This window comes from Manihot esculenta, chromosome 6 (genome assembly GCF_001659605.2).
Source record: "Manihot esculenta cultivar AM560-2 chromosome 6, M.esculenta_v8, whole genome shotgun sequence".
NCBI classification, from domain to species: domain Eukaryota; kingdom Viridiplantae; phylum Streptophyta; class Magnoliopsida; order Malpighiales; family Euphorbiaceae; genus Manihot; species Manihot esculenta.
In genome coordinates, this window is record NC_035166.2 from 28,333,740 (window position 1) to 28,353,706 (window position 19,967).

General features: G+C 35.0%; 5 protein-coding genes and 1 long non-coding RNA gene across 12 annotated transcripts; 4 read left to right on the forward strand and 2 right to left on the reverse strand.

Annotated features, from left to right (window-relative positions):
• Window positions 1-987: 987 nt before the first annotated feature.
• On the forward strand, window positions 988-4,659 carry LOC110617965 (RNA polymerase sigma factor sigE, chloroplastic/mitochondrial). Its single transcript, XM_021760959.2, has 6 exons — window positions 988-1,170; window positions 1,808-2,522; window positions 2,631-2,777; window positions 3,000-3,236; window positions 3,533-3,790; window positions 4,216-4,659. The coding sequence occupies exons 2-6, from the start codon at window positions 1,857-1,859 to the stop codon at window positions 4,411-4,413; spliced, it is 1,506 nt and encodes a 501-aa protein (XP_021616651.2). The 5' UTR covers window positions 988-1,170; window positions 1,808-1,856; the 3' UTR covers window positions 4,414-4,659.
• An 11-nt stretch (window positions 4,660-4,670) lies between these two features.
• On the reverse strand, window positions 4,671-5,874 carry LOC110616553 (transcription factor TRY). Of its 2 annotated transcripts, XM_043957182.1 has the most exons (4): window positions 5,628-5,874; window positions 5,421-5,508; window positions 5,037-5,183; window positions 4,671-4,900 (listed from the first exon to the last, which is right to left on the reverse strand). In XM_043957182.1, exons 1-3 carry the CDS (start codon window positions 5,683-5,685, stop codon window positions 5,075-5,077), a joined length of 255 nt encoding a protein of 84 aa, XP_043813117.1. In that variant the 5' UTR covers window positions 5,686-5,874; the 3' UTR covers window positions 4,671-4,900; window positions 5,037-5,074. The 2 variants fall into 2 exon arrangements, with proteins under 2 accessions (XP_043813117.1, XP_021614644.1); XM_021758952.2 differs by lacking the exon at window positions 4,671-4,900 and having other exon boundaries at window positions 4,980-5,183.
• Window positions 5,875-7,091: 1,217 nt separating this feature from the next.
• LOC110618064 lies at window positions 7,092-8,285 on the reverse strand. Its single transcript, XR_006351066.1, has 2 exons — window positions 7,837-8,285; window positions 7,092-7,729 (listed from the first exon to the last, which is right to left on the reverse strand). It is a non-coding gene; the product is annotated as an uncharacterized LOC110618064 (long non-coding RNA).
• Window positions 8,286-9,842: 1,557 nt separating this feature from the next.
• On the forward strand, window positions 9,843-11,284 carry LOC110616550 (bidirectional sugar transporter SWEET3). Its single transcript, XM_043957194.1, has 5 exons — window positions 9,843-9,954; window positions 10,040-10,076; window positions 10,203-10,425; window positions 10,511-10,672; window positions 10,771-11,284. The coding sequence occupies exons 1-5, from the start codon at window positions 9,918-9,920 to the stop codon at window positions 10,933-10,935; spliced, it is 624 nt and encodes a 207-aa protein (XP_043813129.1). The 5' UTR covers window positions 9,843-9,917; the 3' UTR covers window positions 10,936-11,284.
• Window positions 11,285-11,767: 483 nt separating this feature from the next.
• LOC110617653 lies at window positions 11,768-13,204 on the forward strand. Its single transcript, XM_021760595.2, has 3 exons — window positions 11,768-12,368; window positions 12,544-12,795; window positions 12,887-13,204. The coding sequence occupies exons 1-3, from the start codon at window positions 12,012-12,014 to the stop codon at window positions 13,160-13,162; spliced, it is 885 nt and encodes a 294-aa protein (XP_021616287.1). The 5' UTR covers window positions 11,768-12,011; the 3' UTR covers window positions 13,163-13,204.
• Window positions 13,205-14,018: 814 nt separating this feature from the next.
• LOC110617652 (polypyrimidine tract-binding protein homolog 2) lies at window positions 14,019-19,291 on the forward strand. 6 transcript variants are annotated; one of them, XM_043957686.1, is made up of 11 exons: window positions 14,019-14,240; window positions 14,686-14,951; window positions 15,049-15,258; window positions 16,359-16,421; window positions 16,500-16,573; window positions 16,961-17,056; window positions 17,280-17,337; window positions 17,686-17,790; window positions 17,882-17,963; window positions 18,284-18,396; window positions 18,613-19,291. In XM_043957686.1, exons 2-11 carry the CDS (start codon window positions 14,766-14,768, stop codon window positions 18,970-18,972), a joined length of 1,347 nt encoding a protein of 448 aa, XP_043813621.1. In that variant the 5' UTR covers window positions 14,019-14,240; window positions 14,686-14,765; the 3' UTR covers window positions 18,973-19,291. The 6 variants fall into 6 exon arrangements, with proteins under 6 accessions (XP_043813621.1, XP_021616283.1, XP_021616284.1 ...); XM_021760591.2 differs by having other exon boundaries at window positions 14,721-14,951; XM_021760592.2 differs by having other exon boundaries at window positions 14,750-14,951.
• The last annotated feature ends 676 nt before the right edge of the window (window positions 19,292-19,967 follow it).

Below are 19,967 nucleotides of genomic sequence, written 5' to 3' on the forward strand. Positions count from 1 at the left end.
CAGCCGCAAAACGGAGGTGGGTTCATACTCGTGCCACCAAAATGGTGGACCATGGGGGATAGCGCGTGGAAATTATAACGAACTTTCATGTCACTTTTCAACCGAGTCGGACTTGGACTCGATCAGAGGCCATATCTGTCATTTCACCACTTCAATATCTTAGTATTAATGCTGTTATAACTAGATTGTAGTGGGCTTGGGTCTGGCCCAACCAATCCATATTGGCGACCTATGGTCCGATTACATACGATGACAAAATGGGTTGTCACTTTGGATCCACTCTTGCACTGAAGGCCTAGAACATTCTGGAGGCTTTAGTTTTATGATTTCAACATCAATTATTTGAATGTTAATTTAATTTATAAATTTAATAATAAGATCTTATTTATTTTAAGAGTATCATATTAAATTAATAAATAAATATAAAAACAAGTAAGTAATTAATAAAAATTTATTAAGCAAATGCAAAACATAAAAAATAATTCATTTTAAATTAGTATAATAGTGTTACAGAAAATATAAAATATTATTCAAATATTAAAAACTAATATCTCTTACATTTATGAAAAAAATGGTGATTTTTAAAATTAAAAATGAAAATGCATGTACACTAGGCCACTGATCTTACTGTTAAGCTGGCAAGAATTATCCTAATTCTAGAGAGAGACTATCATTTTGACTGGCTGTGATTAGAAAACGTAAGGACACACTAGACCACCACATTTGTTGGACCCTACAAGCCACATCTCACATGTCACTTCCAATGAGAACCTCCCACGTGTTATAATGATCAACCACATTCCCTTCCAAATATCTCCCCTTACAATCTAAAATGGCCACGCAAGACCTCATAGATGCTATTTCTTGCTTCACCTCTGGCCACGTCGTTACCACCACTCTTAAGTCGCTCTCTCAGTATCTTACTTGTCACCTTCTTAGCCGTTGATACAATACACCCCATGTTCCTGTCCGTTGATTATTCGGAGAAATAACCCGTGGACACCTTTTTTTACATGTTTAGATTATTCTTTCTTCGTTATAAAAGCTCAAAATGTATCTCAGTTTAGATTCTCTGCGTTCTTCTATTTGGAGTTTGTCACAGAAATCGCTCGATACAAATCGGAGATTCTGCGTGAAGTGAGAAATTTGGTCGTTGCTGTGTTCATATAGGTATGCTCTTTTTTGAGTTTTATGTATTTATGGCATAGTTATTGCAAAATTTTCGGCGATTTATAAAAGCTGTAATGTTGATTTTCTGCAGATATTTACTTCCATTTGTTTTATATGGATCGGTGCATGTTTGCGTTAGTGTTTTATTTTTTTTTTTTTCTGATAGATTAATGATGATTCCAAATTCTTAGCTGGGTTCTATATAGTTAAGTGTTGCTATTTGGGTTGATCGTTATTAATTACCATTTTCTTGGTAATTTTAATTGCTAAGTATTCATGAATTTTGTAGTTTCTGATGATTTGTTCATTTATTTGTGATTAGATTCAAGAAAGCTATTATGCGCGAAAATGATGAGGCTATGCTAGGCTGGTTTAGTCATTCTTTTTATTTGGTCGAATTATAGAATCAAAATAAGGGGAATTTTCTACAATCTATTCCCTTTCGTTTTTTTTTTTATGGGGGGGGAGGGGCGGGGGGGGATGGGGTGTGGAATTTCGGTGGAAATGGACATAATGTATACTAAAAAAACCTTAATTTATGGAGTTTAAATGTGTGTTTGTCTTCATATGACTCCCAAGTGAAAAGTCGATATGGATTCTCACTAACTCATCATTGTTATGTTTGGTGTTTGTGCAGCGAGAGAAAAGTCCTCACTGTTACTTAAAATTCTCACTAGGAACTTGGCATGGGAGTTGTAACTGCTTCTAGCTCAGCTGCTCAGACAACACTAGGATTCAGCACAAAACTTTCAAAGTACAAATCCACATTAAAAAGACCATTGATTGTGGCTTTTAAAGATGATAAACCCAATAACACAGCTTTGGTTGCACCTCGTGAGCAAATCCCATTGCCTGTAGAGACCACCAAAGGGAAGAAGAGACGAGGAAAAACTAACAATGAATTGTCGTCAAGCACCTTGGAAATGGATTACAATGAAGCTGCCGCTAAGCTTGAGAACTTATACAAGCTTAGCCCTACAACTGATAATTCTGATGTAGATGTAAATGGCTTGATCGGGAAAGGTCAGAGAAGGAAAAGGAAAACTGGTGAAGGTGTCAAGCAATCAGAGAATAGAACTAGTAAAGTTATTGTTAAGAACCCTGCAAAGAAAACTAAACGATTGAGCCTTGATGAAAGAATTGCAATGAGGAAGAATACCATAGAGGAAGTGGTTACTCCAATTAGGAGGAAAACTGGTGCTCAGAATGAAGATGAAAAGATTGATGAACTTGTGAGAGACTATTCTGCTTCAACTGATTTGGTCAGCTTGGATTGGAAAAAAATGAAGATACCTCCAGTTCTTTCTTCAACAGAACATGCCTGGTTGTTCAAGTTGATGCAACCAATGAAGGTAAATACAGACTTTATTCCAATGTCTTTAGTTTTGAAAATTGATCATTTGCCTTCTTGTGTGAGAATTGGTAGTTTTCTGTTGCTTAGTTATGTGTCTTTCTGTTAGGCGCTCCTTCAAGTGAAAGACAAATTGCAGAAAAAATTGGGTAGAGAACCAAATGAAGGTGAACTAGCTGAGGCAACAAATATGAATGTAGAGGAAGCAAGAAAACAGATAGAAGTTGGTCAAGCTGCAAGAAACAAGCTAATTAAGGTAACTGTTTATTTCCATTGATTACAATCACTGTCGGTACTAGTAACTGAGCCACTGAGGGACAATGATATTGTTCATGATAACATGTTGAATAAGTTATTTAAGTGGTTATGAGTTTTGTTCAATTTCATCTTTTGGTCAAGATGCATTGTTGATGTCCATTAAGACATTTCATCTTTTTGAAGAAATAACTTTCATTTACAATTCTTTTATTTATTGCAGCACAATCTCCGGCTTATATTGTTTGTAATCAATAAATATTTTCAAGATTTTGCAAATGGCCCGAGATTCCAAGACCTTTGTCAAGCAGGAGTTAAGGGACTTATTACAGCTATTGATCGCTTTGAACCCAAGAGGAGATTTCGGCTCTCCACATATAGTCTTTTTTGGATTAGACATGCCATAATACGTTCAATGACACTTTCAAGCTTTACACGTGTCTCATTTGGCCTTGAATCAGTATGTTCTATCCACACGTTAGCTTCTTTTGTTTCTCTCGCCCTCCCTCTGTCTGTCTCTCTGTGTTTCATCATGATGATTATATGTCCCATTTACTCTCATTTAAATAATGTCTTTTTTTGTTCCTTGGAATGCTTGCTGTTGCATCTACATCAGAAGCAACAGTTTCAAGTCTATATCCATAAAGAAAAATTTAGAAAGAGCAGCATCTATATTCAATTCTTGTTTTGGTGTATATTGGTTGCTGCCAACAAAATGGCAATATATTATGACATTTCAAACTTCAATTTTTGCAGGTCAGATTAGAGATCCAGAAAGCCAAACTGGAGTTGATGGTTAAGCTTCAAAGAGAGCCAACAGAGGAAGAGATTATAGAGAGAGTGGGGATCTCTCCTGAGAGATATCACGAAGTAAAGAGGGCTTCAAAATCCGTTTTATCTTTACATTCAAGGCATGCAGTTACGCAGGAAGAGTTCATTAATGGGATCACTGACGTTGATGGAGGTGATAACCGGAGGCAGCCAGCTCTTCTAAGGCTTGCTCTAGATGATGTGGTAACTATTCATCCTCCCCAGACCTTGGTTTTTTTACTGGATTATCTGATTTCCCCTCCTTAATAGCTTATAGTTGTTGAACCTTATAGTTCTTTTTTTTCTAACTGTCTTTATTTTTCTGTTATATCACTTATTTGGATATCTCTTCTATTAAGATGCATAAGCACAAGGCACTTGCTTCACCTGGGATTCTCAGGTTTTGAGAATTTTTTGCTATTGTAGGAGTGGCTCTTATTCTCTGGGGATAGATTTATCTTATTAAAATGCTTCTATAGTTCTTTTTTCCCTCTTGGAGGAAACACACATGACTGTTTTAATTCTCCCTTGGATCATTATTACAATTGTCATTACTAGTTAAGTTCAATTAGTTGTTGATCATACTACCATCGGTAATATTTTAATTAATTTCTGAAAATCCCTTACAGCTTGATTCTCTAAAACCTAAGGAGAGCCTAGTGATCAGACAAAGATATGGGCTAGATGGTAAAGGTGATAGAACGTTAGGAGAGATTGCTGGAAACTTAAACATCTCCAGAGAAATGGTTAGGAAGTATGAAGTTAAGGCGCTCATGAAGCTCAAGCACCCAGCTAGAGTGGATTATCTTCGCCGTTATGTTGTTTGAATTGATGAATCTCATGAGGTTTGCTTACATTACTTTCTCCCCTTGTATAAATACGCACCAATAGATGCTTTATACTAATGACTGTATTATAGGGATTTTTAACTATATGAAAATAGAAATATCTCATATAATGTAATATATACTTCTACAGAACTTGGAGACTTCCAGTCATCATGTATACATGTAATATTGTCTCTCCTTTATAATCTGATAATATCTTTCACATGTATATATTCAAACTTCTTAGCTGGCAAATGTATGTTCTGTGTTCTCTTGATGTTTGCATAAGCACGAATCGTGATAGATTTTATGGGAGAAGTTTCACCTTAGCTTATTATTAGACTTTCAAAATATGCTGTCAAGATTCATAATAATTATATTGGCACAGTACTTTTGAACTGCATAGGGCATTATAGGGCTTTTGAACTCCATGCTAAAAGAAACTTGCCTTGGAGGATCAACTAGGCTGTATTTGTGCTTTCTGTATCTACCTTCGCCAACAGCAGGAAATGTTCTCATCAGAATGTGTTAAAAATGGAGAATCTAAAACTCTTGCACAAACAATGTAAATAATGGGGAAAAAAGAACAACGCTTAAATGAATAGCTTAGTTGAAGCCATTACAAGTTGGTAGCTGAAGGTGTTAGAATGTTTTTATTGTACTATGCAGTTTTTCTCTTCTTTGCGAACGCCTCATGGTGTCTCATTATCCAAAACCTCTCTATTTCTTCTGGTTTTCGGCCTGGAAGACGCCCAGCTATCAAATCCCACCTGAAATGAGGCCGTTCAAAGTACAAAGTATCTATGAAATTATATATGAAAGTGCCATTAAACTCAATGGCATTTTGAATTAAGAGCAAGGATTACACTTTCTTCAGTATCTTATAATTGCATTAGTAAGTAGCAGATCCATTATAGTTCAATAGATATTCCTTTTTTTTTTTTCCTTTGGAAAATAAAGGAACGGAGAGGGTGGAGTGGTGGTATACTGGTATTAGCTCATATTACCTCTCACCAACGAGCCTATACATTCTGTAGATGAGATCTTCCTCTTGTTCACTCATGTTTATGAACTCCCATTCAATACTGCTGACCTCTGCAGAGATAAAGACTAAAGAGTGAATGATCTCACTATACGAATCAAGCAAAATTAAGAGATTAAAAAGCTACGAAAACTAAAAATAATGAAATTAGAAAAGGGAAGAAGAAGCAAACCTTCAGATTCAGAAATGGTAGCTTCGGTTTGTTTTTGGTCCATAGTTTCGGAGCACATACAGAGAATGGAAAAGAAAAGAGAAATCTGAAGATCTTCAAAAGCCCGGAAAAGGGGGAGGGAAAAATGGGAAGATGGGTTTGATATGAATGCCCAAAAGGCTGCTCAACAAACCTGGAAGTTGTATGTCAAACAGTGTATTGTGTGTTCGTGGACTGGTAGATGATATGCATGAGTATTCCAATGCAAACAAATTTATTTATTCACTTATTTTTGTCTTTTTTGAACTAATTATTATTGTTTGAACAAAAAAATTACGGATAAGTCTAGTATAAATTCAAACTTATATGAGAATAAATTTAATGAAAATTAAATTAAAATTTATGCATAATTAACTAAAGTCTATAATAAATAGATAAATTGATTTGTCACTACTTAATTTAAAAAGTTGTTAATCCCATTTTTATATGAGTTCATGCACTTTATATTTTTATTTAAAAATAAAATAGTTATGGATAACACGATTTCATATGATAATAAATTTTAATAATTATTAAATTAAATATTTATATATATAATTTCAGAAAAAATTTTACACACAATTATATAAATTAATCTATAAATTCAACTAATAAAATATTAAAATTTCAAGTTAATATATGAATCTTATCTATTTTAAATAAGATTTTTTTTTAATTTTAAATTATGTATTATAATTATATTAAAAAGTATATGCATCTAAATGTGGGGAAGAATTTCTCATAATTATATAAAATCGGACTTATATTCAACTGGCCTACCTATCCAAAAAACAATTGTTATTGTGGTGTCTTTGAAGTGCACAGAGGTGCAAGATTTTCTTTCTCGAATAATTAATAGTACCTCCAATGAAGAATAGCAGAAGTGACATGTTAGCATTAGCAACTCACCAAAATAAACGAAAAAAAAAATAATTCGAATAAAATAAATACGAATGCAATTTCCTTAATCCCCACAGAGATTCAAAAGCCTTTATATACTCCCCTGCTTCCACTAATTTTAGCTATATTTTGGGTGCGTCTCTTCAACTAGACACTCTTCTTCGGCTCACAGCTATAAATTTTATGCCATGCACACATGCTCGAAGCAACTATTGTCTATTGACTCTTAGGAATATCACAACCATAGATTTAAACTATAAGTATAGCCATAAAAAAAACCCCGAAGTTTGAATGGTTTATTATATATAAATAATTTCCCATAAATAAACTAAATTATAATCATGTCAGATTTGTATTTCATTGTTCAATGTCCCACTAATATAATTTTAATAAATAAATGCAGGAGCAAGGTAAAGTAATGTTTTTTTTTAAATTATAATGAAATTATATCTATGTGAAATCAGTTCCATAAATAAATTATAGATAATCCAGGCGATCGATTGAATAAATGTCATAGATTTTTTTTATCAATACAAAGATTAGATTGCATTTAAAAGTCCATTAAACTATAATCAAAGTGATGCAAGAGAACAAAACTTAAGCTCCAGTACAGAGAACACACCAGACCAATTCAGAAAAATCCAACCCAAAAAGTCTAATGCAGTCAAAAAAAGCAATCCAACCCTGTCAATAGCATCTAGAGGTCAACAAAACACTCTATAATTGTGCCATCAACTAAAGCCACCGTTCACCGCACCGAAGCAACACAAAACACTCTAGAATTGTGCCACCGACCAAAATCACCGTTGACCGCACCGAAGGAACCAAAAAGCAGTGACAACAGCACAACGAAATGACCATCGAGCTAGAGCCATTTGGCCACCCACCACCACCCTCAGCAAACCAACCAAGCTGATAAGCGGCAAAGAGATAAACCGACGAGCGGCAAAAAGACAAGTCGATAAAAAATAGTATTCCAAAAATAACCATACAAACCCAAATAAGTATCTTGTGTCTGACTGTAATTCGCCATCGATGATCGCCGGAAAGGAGACTAGCCCATAGTATTTCTAATCTGTATAGCCAGGAAGCCACCTTAAAGAAGCTAGACACAGTTCGACACTGATTATCACCAGCCTCCACCATATTCCGACGAACCTCAACAAAATCAGGAATAAACAAACCTATCCACACACAATCAAAGCACAAATCAAAACTCATAGAACAGAAACACAGCAAAATAAATACAAAATCAGAAACAAAATCATATATACAGCTTAGCACCCTCTACCAGAAGGCACAGGAGTCTCGCCGCCAACACAGCAGTGATCTTCTCCTCTCTTGGCTCTTTTCTCTCTTCGACTACTTTGTTTCTTTATCCTCTTTTACAGCTTAGTTCAGCTTCAAAAATTGTCCAACATCTTCGACCCTCCATATGTATTAGTTGGCTTCCTTCTTCTCAGAGTTCTTTTAAACTTAATTGTAATATTGTTGGAAAATATCAGTGTTTTTTAACCGTTATTGTTGTGATTTTTATTAATAGCTATAAGTTAATTATACATATAATCACAAAAATTAGTATGGTATTTATCAGTTCGTGCTGGTGAGGCTCGTATCTTTTCAAAAGGACTTAAATTGATTGCTAGTATTCCTCCTTTATCAATTGAATGTGAAGTAGATTCGACAATTTTTATGGTTTAGGGTTTAAAATTAAAGAAACATGTATACATTTGGTTCGAATTAGATAAGTGTGAGTTTATTGTAAACTAAATTCTACGAGAAAGCAAACTTTATACGTATTATATTAAATATTAATATCAATATTTATATAATATGGATCTTCCAAGGTTTACCTGAATTGCTCTTTTCCGATGAGAGTGGATTTAAGATTCTTGGGCCTGTTGGTTGGGCTTCTTATATTTGGGTCTTAAGCCTCTTATTGCATTTTCATCCCATGGACTTCATATGTAATGCAGTTTAAAAAAAGCTAAAAAAAATTTAACGTATACAAAAAGGTTTGAAGGAAAAGCAAAATCTTATTGAAGGGTTGAGGAAATAATTAGCTTAATTTAATGCTTAAGCTTGAATCTCTTGATGTTGGACTGCGACTACGGACGTTAAACTCTGAATAAAACTAAATTAATAAGACAATTAACCTTAATTAAATCGAACCCTACCTCCATAAGAAACCAAAACAAATGATTTCTCCATATCTGCTCTTCCATGGACTTGGTAGTCCTAGTCAGCCCTGAGCAATGTCAGATCATGTGAAAATTCTTACATTCAATTGACTCTATATGTACAGCTTTAGAGTCATACAAGGGTTAGCCCTTACTCTGAATTAAATCCCAACCGTACAGTAAGCAGTCCTAGCTTTTGCAAGTGCGATGCATGCAAAAATGCTTCAACCATGTTGAGTTCCTTGATGTGCAATGGCATTTCGACCAGGAAAAAAAAAAGCAACTTTGCATATAGTCAGCTTTTCAGCTTACATACAACGGCTAGCTCTCCAGTTTGTGTGAACTTCTTATTTTTTGCCAAGATTTTTTGTGAACTTAATAGCGAATCATTCACAATGTTAAATTATTTAAATTAAATTATATGTGTGAACAAATATATATAGTATGATTCCAAGTAAAGATTCCTCCCATGTTCTAACGTTTCTTCAATTTGTACATCATTTTCAGTATGGTTGTAATCACATTGGAAAAGCTTAGTATATCCCATTTAGTAGAATCGATCCACAGCAACCTAGAAACGATAAACTAAACCAAGCATGCAAAGAAATTTGTCTGTATATCCGACATCTGTACACACAGAGACCACAAATTATTGGAAAAATCATTCTTTTAATAATGCATTAGCTCTAACACACTTAAGATTATGTTATAATGTTAATATAATATCCGTCAGGAGACAAACACTGAATTGCCAAACATCACTTGATATGAAGAAATTTAATTTATCAGACGGAAAGTGGAATCAATGTGGCATCCTCCACTTACAATATTAAAACTCCTTTTGAGCTGTTACTCTAATCTTATTCTTTAAACGAGCTAGGGTTTTGCGTATCAAATTTAGCACAAGGTCATGAAAGCAAACAAAAAATAATTAATAAAGCAAAAGGGCTTCCAATGTTGAAGAGCTAGATGTTTACATTCAGAATTTTGTAAAAGCAGTCCACATGGTAAGTACGTAGACAGCACTTACTCTTCTCCTTTCAAATTTTCATTTGATCCACGTCCCCATGGTATATATATTCCCTGTATGTGCTAGCCGCTTGACATACTGACTTAGAGACTACACTTTCTTTCCCTTCTCCTTGTAGTTTCCTTCCCTTCGTAAGACCATCTTAATTTTCACAGTATAAAAATGGGAGATAGGCTGCGTTTGGCAGTTGGAATGATGGGTATTTTCATTTTTCCCTTTATTTTGCTTCCTTCCTTGGCTATATCTTATACTAGAATTAATTAGCCTGAAATATTCTTGTGCAGGCAATGCAGCTTCATTGTTACTTTACGCTGCGCCTGTGTACGTAATCTTGAAGACTTCACATATTATTTTGTGGATTCCGAGTGATTTTCATTTTTCTTTTACCCATATGTATGTGGAAGTACTGAAGTTATTATAGGTTTGTATGTTTTTACATGTTTCCAGACTAACATTCTTCAGGGTGATAAGGAAGAAAAGCATCGAAAAATTCTCTTGCGTTCCTTACATCTGTGCACTTTCAAACTGTCTGCTTTACACTTGGTATGGATTGCCAGTGGTAAGCTGCAAATGGGAAAATTTTCCTCTCGTCACTATCAATGGTCTAGGCATTCTCCTCGAGTCTTCTTTCATTATCATATATTTAGTATTCGCTGAAACCAGAGGGAAGGTGACGTAAACGTAAAAAGTCTGTCTGGCATTGTCTTAGAAGCAATTCTTAAAGATTATATTTGTTGAACTTCATGGTTGTGCAGATAAAAGTGGGTGTTACTCTGCTACTAGTCCTCCTTATTGTCTCCATAACCGCAGGTGTGTCGTCTTTTGCACTGCGTGATCACCATAGTCGCAAGGTATTAACTGGGAGTGTTAGTCTGGTAGGCTCTGTGGGAATGTATGGTTCTCCCTTGGTGGTTATGGTGAGTTACAAAGTTTTTTTAATTCTCTATCTTTTTTCTGTGAAACAAACGGAGCATTATTTTGTTCATATTGTTGTGGCAACTTCGTATGATTGCAGAAGCAAGTAATACAAACTAAGAGTGTGGAATTCATGCCGTTCTATTTATCATTTTTCTCATTCCTCTCGAGTTCTCTTTGGCTGGTTTATGGACTACTAGGCCGTGATCTCTTTGTAGCGGTTTGTATGATCAATCCATGTCATTTAACCTTCATTTTGCTGTAAAACAGCATCCAAAAACTCACGTAATGCAATTATGAAATCTTAATTTTTTTTGAGTTTTGCAGTCTCCTAATTTCCTGGGCACCCCATTAGGCATCCTCCAGCTTTTGCTATACTGCAAGTATAGAAAAAGGAGTGTCATGGAAGTACCGCAAAAATGTGATTTAGAAAAGAATGAAGTAAATTCCAAGCAGTTGCAACTGGTGGTTGATGAAGAGTTGAAGAATTAGCAGCGGCTAGGAGGATTTAACGATGGCAATCCTTTTGGGTATGGAGGAATAATATCTCCATATAGATCTCGAGTTGATTTCTATTGGTTTTTAATGTAGGCATGGTTTGATTTCGATCTTCAGTGAAGCTATAAATATTCATTGCTAATAAAATTTCAAGGAAAGCCATTTCTGAAAGGAAGCTTGAAGTAGCTCTTGAAAAAACCACTTAAAACAAAAAGTTTAATTTTATAGGGGAAGATGTCTTTTGTGTATTCCAGCACCATTGAACTCAAAGCATAATAAATTTTAATTATTTATTTCAAGTTTAAAAATTAAATTTATTTAAATAGGATAGACTATATAAAACACAGAAAATTTCCCTAATTTCTGAATTATTTAATATTTTGTTTGCAATGATTTATTTTGCAAAACAATTAAAATTAATTTTTAAATATTTTACATAATTTTTTAATGAAAAAATTGAAATTAAAATTCCAATAAAAAACTAAAAAATAAAAAATCAATTAAATTAAATTTTTATAAATTTATTCGTTAACAACTTGATTTATAGTTTTTTAGGGGAAATTTAGATTGCTCTTCACTACTTAATTCGTTGCTAGAAAAACTTCCGAACTCTGCGACAAACACCAAGATAGATTTGCATTTTCCAGTAGCCACGTTTCATAAAACCCGCAATCAAACAGAACTCCATGCGCCGGGACACGTAGCCAACGATGTTCTCATCTCTCTCTTACACTTTCACATCTCTAGCGTTCAGCACACCCAACGAAGAACGAAACGTACACAAATAAGGTTCCGTCCGCCGATCAATCTTTTGTTTTGTAAAATCCTTGAATAATCTTGCAAATGGTGAAGCTAGCGTCGGCACGAGAGAGCAGAATGTACGGCCCAAGGCTGAGTCGAAACAGAGCAGAATACATAAACGCAGGGCTTTATGTATTTGCTACCATTGTTCTTATTGGTGGGTTTGCAGCCGAGTTCTCAATGGAGCCTAGGTCGGGTCTGGTCCTTGTGTTCATAGCCTTAGCGATCATTATGTTTGTCAATCTTCATGATCTCGTTGCGCATCTCGCCGGGATTGATTACAGGTTAACTTTGATGGGATACGATGTGCAACTCGCGCTTGTGGAGTTTGCGGTCCCTGTAGTTCAAGCCTTCGGGGCTTTGCTTTTGTTCTTGGGTTTCTTTTTTCTTTTTCTTCAGGTATCGTAGCTTGATGCATGAAAACTGACTTTCCGATTAACCTGCAGTTTTTGACATGTAAATGAGAAAATAAATCATCATCTACATTTGAATTTGCCTTCTGGCATCTTAGTTTCCAGTGTATTAATTGCAAATTCGCAATTTTGCATGGGATGGCCATTTTCACGCACTGCAGGAAGAGAAAGGATATGGTTACTTCAAATTGGAAAGGCACGCCCTTAACATGCTTATCGCTGGACCAGCTCTATGGGTGCTTGGATCAATCCACAACTCGTGTCAAATTTACGAGAGAGCTGATGGGCATGTCCAAATCTTGCAAGGAAGTGTCCATATCCCATTTTTAATGGGAAGCTTGTTGTTCTTTGTTGGTGCAATGCTTAATAGACAAGAGCAGGCTGGTTCGGACCATCATGGAGTACTGCTATTGGTAAGCGCAATGTGTTTGCTTGAAAACCCACAAAAGAGAAACGAAAAAGATGAAATATTCTGATGAAATTACTGAAATATCGATGCTGCAGGGAAGAACTTTGGTATGGATGGGCATCTTTGGGAGTGTGTTGCTGTTTACTGGGGGATTAACAAATGTGGTAAAAGTGTTCAAGATGCAGCAAATTGATGGACTGCGGCTGGAGAAACTGCGAGGAGGGGCTCAGGAACGTTTGATGCAGCAGAGAGAAGGGCAGCTCCCGCTTATCGCAGAAGAGCAACGCAGGAGGCAAATAGTAATCGAAGAAACAAAAGCTGCAGCTGTTCCTGTTCCAACTCCTTACAAGGATGTGCTTATTGGTCGTTGATCGCTTCATTTATCTACGAGGATCACCAATCTTCTTGTCATCGCTTTTGGGATCTGATTTTACTCCTCTCCTTTTATTTCCAGTTTTGAAACGATTAATATTATTGTTCATAGATTAATGTAAATTTTTAATTTTTTTTCTTCCTTAGAATTGGAATTATAATGTATTAATTAAACCTTTTTATAATATATATATATTTTTATGACATGAAAGTTCCGTATTCCTTTCATGCGCATATTTGTTTTCTTACTGGTTGCATGAAGTTCTAAATATAGAATGATGAATCCAGGCTAATTTATATATAAATTTATCAATATTTTTTTATTAATTAACAGAAAGAAAATCCAGAGAATGTGTTTGTTTTTGACATCAAAAGTAAATTGTAGGACTAATCGTTACTTTTTTTATCAATATTTTTAATTGTTAATTAAGAAACTTTTATTAACAAAAAAGTGGAAATATTTTTCATGAAAAAAAATTCAATCGAAAAACATATTAACGAGTTGTAATTTAATAGGATTGATTATGATTTTAAATAATATAATATTTTAATTAATTAGATGTATACGTTTGATGAAGCTAAAATTATTAATTATTTTATAAGAAAATAAAATGAGAAATTGAAGTGTTGAAATTGAAATCTGTCGTAGTCCAATTAAATACAATTAGTATCGGTTAAATTCACCCTTACCACTAACAATTTCCTGCCAGTTGGGGCTTGAGTTGACGAGACTCGGCCCAACGCATACCTGCTTAAATGACCGGACCCAACCTGAAGTGCGCCAATGGCCCAATACGAGACAAAAATTTCCAGCCCAGTCCATAGGATGACGAGCATCATTTAGTGCCTCGATCACGTTGCTACTGATGCGTCGACGCCTTTGGCCCTTGTGAATTTTGATGCTCGGTGTTCTTTGCAGGAGCTTGTTACACCAAAAGATTTTTTTTTTTCCCCATAGACCGCGATTAGAGATATTCATAAACTCTTTTGTTTTGGCATATTTTCTTTCTTCATTTTTCGAACCCTAATTTCAACTTCATCGCACATCAACGCTTTTGCGTTCTCTGAATCCCTCAGGTATTGGAGTTCTTTTCGAACTTTCTTCTGATTTTGCCCTAACTTGCAACATTCACGCGATATAAGTTGAGACATTCATAGTCTCTTGTATTCTTTTTCTTTTAATTGAAACACTCTCATTATATACCTGTGCATAATCTGGGCGTTTGTTGTTGTTTAAATTATTTTAGGCTTGTTTTATGTATTGGGTATTGATTCGGTTTGGCTAGCTAAGTAAATTCTTTATGTTTCGCTAGCTAAGTAAATTCTTCATGTTTGGCTAGCTAAGTAAATTCTTTATGTTTTATGTTTGTTCTTTAAATTATCGGAGAGATGTTGTACTCATTGGAGACAATGTAATTTTTGATGTTTTGAATATTTTTCATTGGGTTCTATTGCTTCCATATTTTATTGTTAATAACATTATTATTATTATTTGCTTGAGCTGGTTAATGTTTTAAAACAGTCTGTATTACTATGAAAAATGTGGTGTTGCAGTAGTTTGAGGGACTGCATAATTTGTCCTGTAGATTGGGGTAGTGAGGAATGGCATCTGTATCCAGTCAACCACAGTTCCGTCTTACCCAACCCCCATCTAAGGTGTTGCACTTGAGAAACTTACCATGGGAGTGCACGGAGGAAGAATTAATTGAGCTTGGGAAACCCTTTGGTAAAGTTGTTAACACAAAGTGCAATGTTGGAGCCAATAGAAATCAAGCTTTTATAGAATTTGTGAGTGTATTTTCTTTTTGTACTTTGTTGTACTGTTTTTGTTGCCATTTACCTCTTTAATGTTACTGATGTACTTTTTATGTAATAACCTTGTTAGGCTGATTTAAATCAAGCTATTGCAATGATATCATATTATGCTTCGTCGTCAGAGCCTGCTCAGGTACGGGGGAAGACTGTTTACCTGCAGTATTCTAATAGGCAAGAAATAGTCAACAACAAAACAACAGCCGATGTTGCTGGAAATGTGTTGTTAGTAACCATTGAAGGTGCAGATGCACGCCTTGTCAGCATTGATGTTTTGCACCTGGTAAGCAAATGGCACACATGTCATGGTTACAAGAAGTAACCATATTTCTAAAGAATTGTACAAATTCTATTACTCTGCCTGTAGTTTGTCTTTGTCTTGCTTTGGAAAGCATCATTTGACATGAATGTAAATGGATCAGCAGGCCCATGTCAAAGGAATATCTTCAATGGCAGCTTAATGCATTCGGAGAAAGAGCACATGTGTGTTTGTCTCCTTTCTCCTTTCCTTAACACTGCCACTTTCTTCCTTCCTCTTCCTCCTCTCAACTCCCTATTCCTACCACCAGAATGGTTAAGGATTTTTTTCTTCTTTTCTCCTATGCACCCCTCCACCTGTAATTCTAAATGATCTTTGTACTATAGGGAATTTGTTTAGGATGCAGTTGTTACTATTCCTGTATTAGTATTTTTGTTTCTATGTGTTACCACGAGTTACTTTATGTGATTATTGTCAAAACCTTTTTTGACAAGCAAGGTCTTCTCATCATTTGCTTCAAGCTCTGATGAGTGGATTTATTTGCATTAATTGAAAGATAAAACCATGGCTTTTATTTCATTGGACAGAATCTTAATTTCAGCCACAAGTATTTTTCTTTTATCTTCAAGGTTTCTTTGTTCCATATATATATGACAATTTAAAGGTTTCTTAGGAGCCTCATCAGGATATTAGTTGGCTACTTCAAGGTCAAGAGAAAACTCAGCAAAGACATGATGCAGCAAAAGTGGCAAGGACTTCATGCCTTTCTGTTAGTGAACGCTTTAGGTTTTACACATTGTCTAGTAGTGTTTTAGTAATTCTTGGGCTTAGCTTTCAGAGGTTTATTCCCACATAAACTTTATTTTATTGGCAGGATGTGTGTACTCTCTCCTTGGCGATTACAAAACTTCCTCTGAGATGTTTAGTCTCTCATGTTTTTGTCATGATACATTTCTTGTTATTAATTGCTTATTTTTGGATTTATGATGTTTTATGTGAATCTGTCTATGGATGCTGCTGCATCTTCTTGCTTTCACATAGGACAGACTGTTTATTTTTATTGCTTCTTAGGTTGTATGATATCCATGCCAATTTATATCTTGAATTTTTTTTTTCTGATGCAGGTATTTTCTGCTTTTGGGTTTGTGCATAAGATTACTACTTTTGAGAAGACAGCTGGGTTCCAGGTCTATATTTTATTGAATTTTTCCTCTGTTCCCTTTTAGCCTTCAAATATAAGCTCATGCGACGCATAATCTTTTCAGGCATTGGTGCAATTTTCCGATGCAGAGACTGCCTCATCCGCTAAAAATGCCCTTGATGGAAGAAACATTCCTAGGTGACAGTTGTATTAATTGGTTGACATGGTATTTAGTCCAACTGCTATTGGCATGTAGCTTTTGATGCATTAAAAATGGAAAAATTTTCAGGAATTTAGGAAAAATTTTCTGCCATATGTGTTGAATTAAGTGTCTGATGGACTGTCAAAATCTGTTGCATGACCACTTATTTTCATTCCTTATTCTTTGTTAAAGTCATTGTGATGCCAAAAGGAATAAGTAGTTTGAAAAGAAGATTTCTTGAGTTTTGGTTCATATATAGGAACATTAATGTGCTTGCACATTCAGCCTTTTTTCGTTTCCTTTATGATAAACCTTTTGGTCATTTTTGCATTGAAGTTTCAATTTATCTCTCTTTTTTTAACTAATAATTTCTGGTGTGTCAGTTATCTGCTTCCAGAGCATATTGGACCATGTACCCTTAGGATAACGTATTCTGCTCATACAGATTTGAGTGTAAAATTCCAGAGCCACCGGAGCAGGTATTCCTGAGGTCTTTTTTACCTATGTCCAATGTGGGTACTATCTTTAAAGATATGTTTCTCTTTCTATTGTAGGCCTGATATTGTTTATAGTTCTGTTCACCCTATATATGGGCTTTTGCCTGTCTTTTGTCCTCTATTGTTTCCTCTAATCTTCTTTGTCTCTCTGTTGGGCATCACTGTTTTTGTAATTTCTGGCAACTGCTCTTTTTTGTGGATTCAGGGACTACACTAATCCAAACCTTCCTGTTGCACCATCAGCTATAGATGGAGGTGGCCTGGTAATGCACTGAAAATGCCTTTAATGCTTGTGACTTTGCTCGCCATAGAACATTTTTTTTCCTGCTGTTTTAGCAAACCTCCATTTGAATAAGGTTATTAGCCTTTTGTTTCTGGTGGTCCATTTGATGTGACTGGATTTTTTTATTTCATTTTAACATTAAGATGCTTGCATATATGCTTTTTTTCTATGCAAAGAAGCTTAGTGTGGCAACTTAACCATGATACTGTGTGTATTAGACATAAATACGCATTTAATTATGCGCTTTATTTCTATTAGTAGATATGGCATTTTATTTAATTAGTTCATTTATTCACTTAGATCAAATGCTACTTACTTTTCATTGCAGTTCAGTGTGGGCCTTGATGGAAAAAAACTAGAACCTGAGAGTAATGTTCTTCTTGCATCAATTGAGAACATGCAATATGCTGTCACCTTAGATGTTTTACACATGGTATTTGCAATCACCTAACAAATTCAGATATTTTTGGTTGTCTATGTTGTTCTCATTACTGATACTTTTTTGGGCCCCCATTTTGTCCAAGGTTTTCTCTGCTTTTGGAGCAGTGCAGAAGATTGCTATGTTTGATAAGAATGGTGGGCTTCAGGCTTTGGTTCAATACCCTGGTACTATTTAAACTTATGCTTTCTGTTAATGGATATCATAGATTGTGGAGTCAAAAAGTATTAGCATATGTTCTTTGCTATTACTATGGCTAACCAAGCACAAAAGGCAGATTTTTGCTAGACAACTTTCAAAACAAAGCAACTAATGCATCTAACACAGTCTCCATCATTCATTACATTTATGAATATTTGGACTTCTTTATTGTCTTAGAATGGTTCTTAAGCTTATTAATTAATTGTCTGCCTGAAGGAAGATGGTTTCAGATTCAACTATGTATATTGCATCTAAATTGGAGTATTTATGGTTACCTGGATTGCAGATGTTCAGACAGCTGTTATGGCCAAAGAAGCATTGGAAGGACACTGCATCTATGATGGAGGGTTTTGCAAACTTCACATATCGTATTCTCGCCATAATGATCTGAGTATAAAGGTAACTATATTTTACCCTGGAAATATAGGTTTATTATGTGTTCATTGCAACTGTGAGTTGCATCATATTAACCTAGAGCAAGTTAACTATGATTTCCAATGCCTAGATAGCTGTAAAATTTGTATGTGATTATATACATGGGTTTATAAAATTCTATGTTTTCACACCCTTGAACTGTCAGAGCATGTTGCTCAGATCTTGATATGCTGATTACAGGTCAATAACGATCGCAGTAGAGACTATACAATCCATAGTACTGCAATGTTGAATCCCCAGCCTTCTCTTCTTGGGCAACAGCCTGTTCCTACAGTTGGCCAACCTGCTCATCCATACAGTGGAACTCAGTTTGCTCCACCTCCGGAGCATCCTGGGATGCCTCAACCTTCAGCTGGATGGGCTGCAGGTGCTCCAGCAGCACCCCATTCTATGCCTGCACAGATGAGTAATCATCCGTACCTGCCACCTGGAGCTATGCCACCCCAAATGGGCCCTGGAATGATGCATATGGCAGGCCATAGCGGCCTACCACAGGGTTCTGCAATGCCACCACCTTATAGACCTGGCCAGATGCAATAGTTTGTAATCTACTTAATACTGTTATTTGTCAGTTTCATGTTCAACAATCTGCAAAAATGGACTTGTGCGGATACCATGTGAAGCCCCACAACCCAATCTATCTTTGAAGATCGCGAATATGGAAGCTGAAGTGGTTTAACTTTTTCTCTTTCGGCAATTTTGGAGGTGAGATTCTGTAAGCGAAAGGTCGAGGGCCTTTTGTGGGCCCAGCACTAATCAGAACCTTACCTGTATTTGATTGGTATTGTGAAAATTTTAAAAATCGAAATACTTGCATCTTGCTTCTTTTACTAATCAAAGTATTAATGCTTTTCAATTATGTTCGAGAACATGTGTTTCACACTATGCTTGCTAATCGGGTAATTGCCCTTTGATGTTCTCGTGTGCAAGACTTGAGTCGGCAGGCGTGACTTGCTCATCTTGCAAAGTGGCTTCTATGCTCGGAAGGAATTTAGATGCCATCGTCTTTATTGAAGTCAAGTCATCCCTGCTCCGAACGAGTAAGGCCAACAGGGAATAGTATAATCTATTTTCTTCACAATTGACGTATTCTTGCTCGTAGATTAAATGAGGTTAAATTCAAAATTTTTTATCAATTAAATATTTGGTGTCAAATAAGTTTTCACCTACTATAATCTTTTTAATAGTAAAATATTATTGTTTTAATAATAAAAATGTTGTTTTATATTAAAATTTCATTTTATAACTTTACAAATTATTTATTATTTTTATTTATTTTTTAAATTTCAGTAAATTTTGTATATTTTAAATTTAAAAAAAAATTATTATTAAAAATTAATATTATATGATATCACAACTTATTTAGTCCTTATTAAAATTACAGATGCTAAATTTGAAGATGATTTTTATTAAAATACAGAAGCCAAATTATCATTTAGCCCTTAAATAAAATACAAAAATTTAATTGAATTTATTTTATTTTTATCGAGTCAGTCAACCTAGATTTAAAATATATTCTTCATTGTTCGAATCTT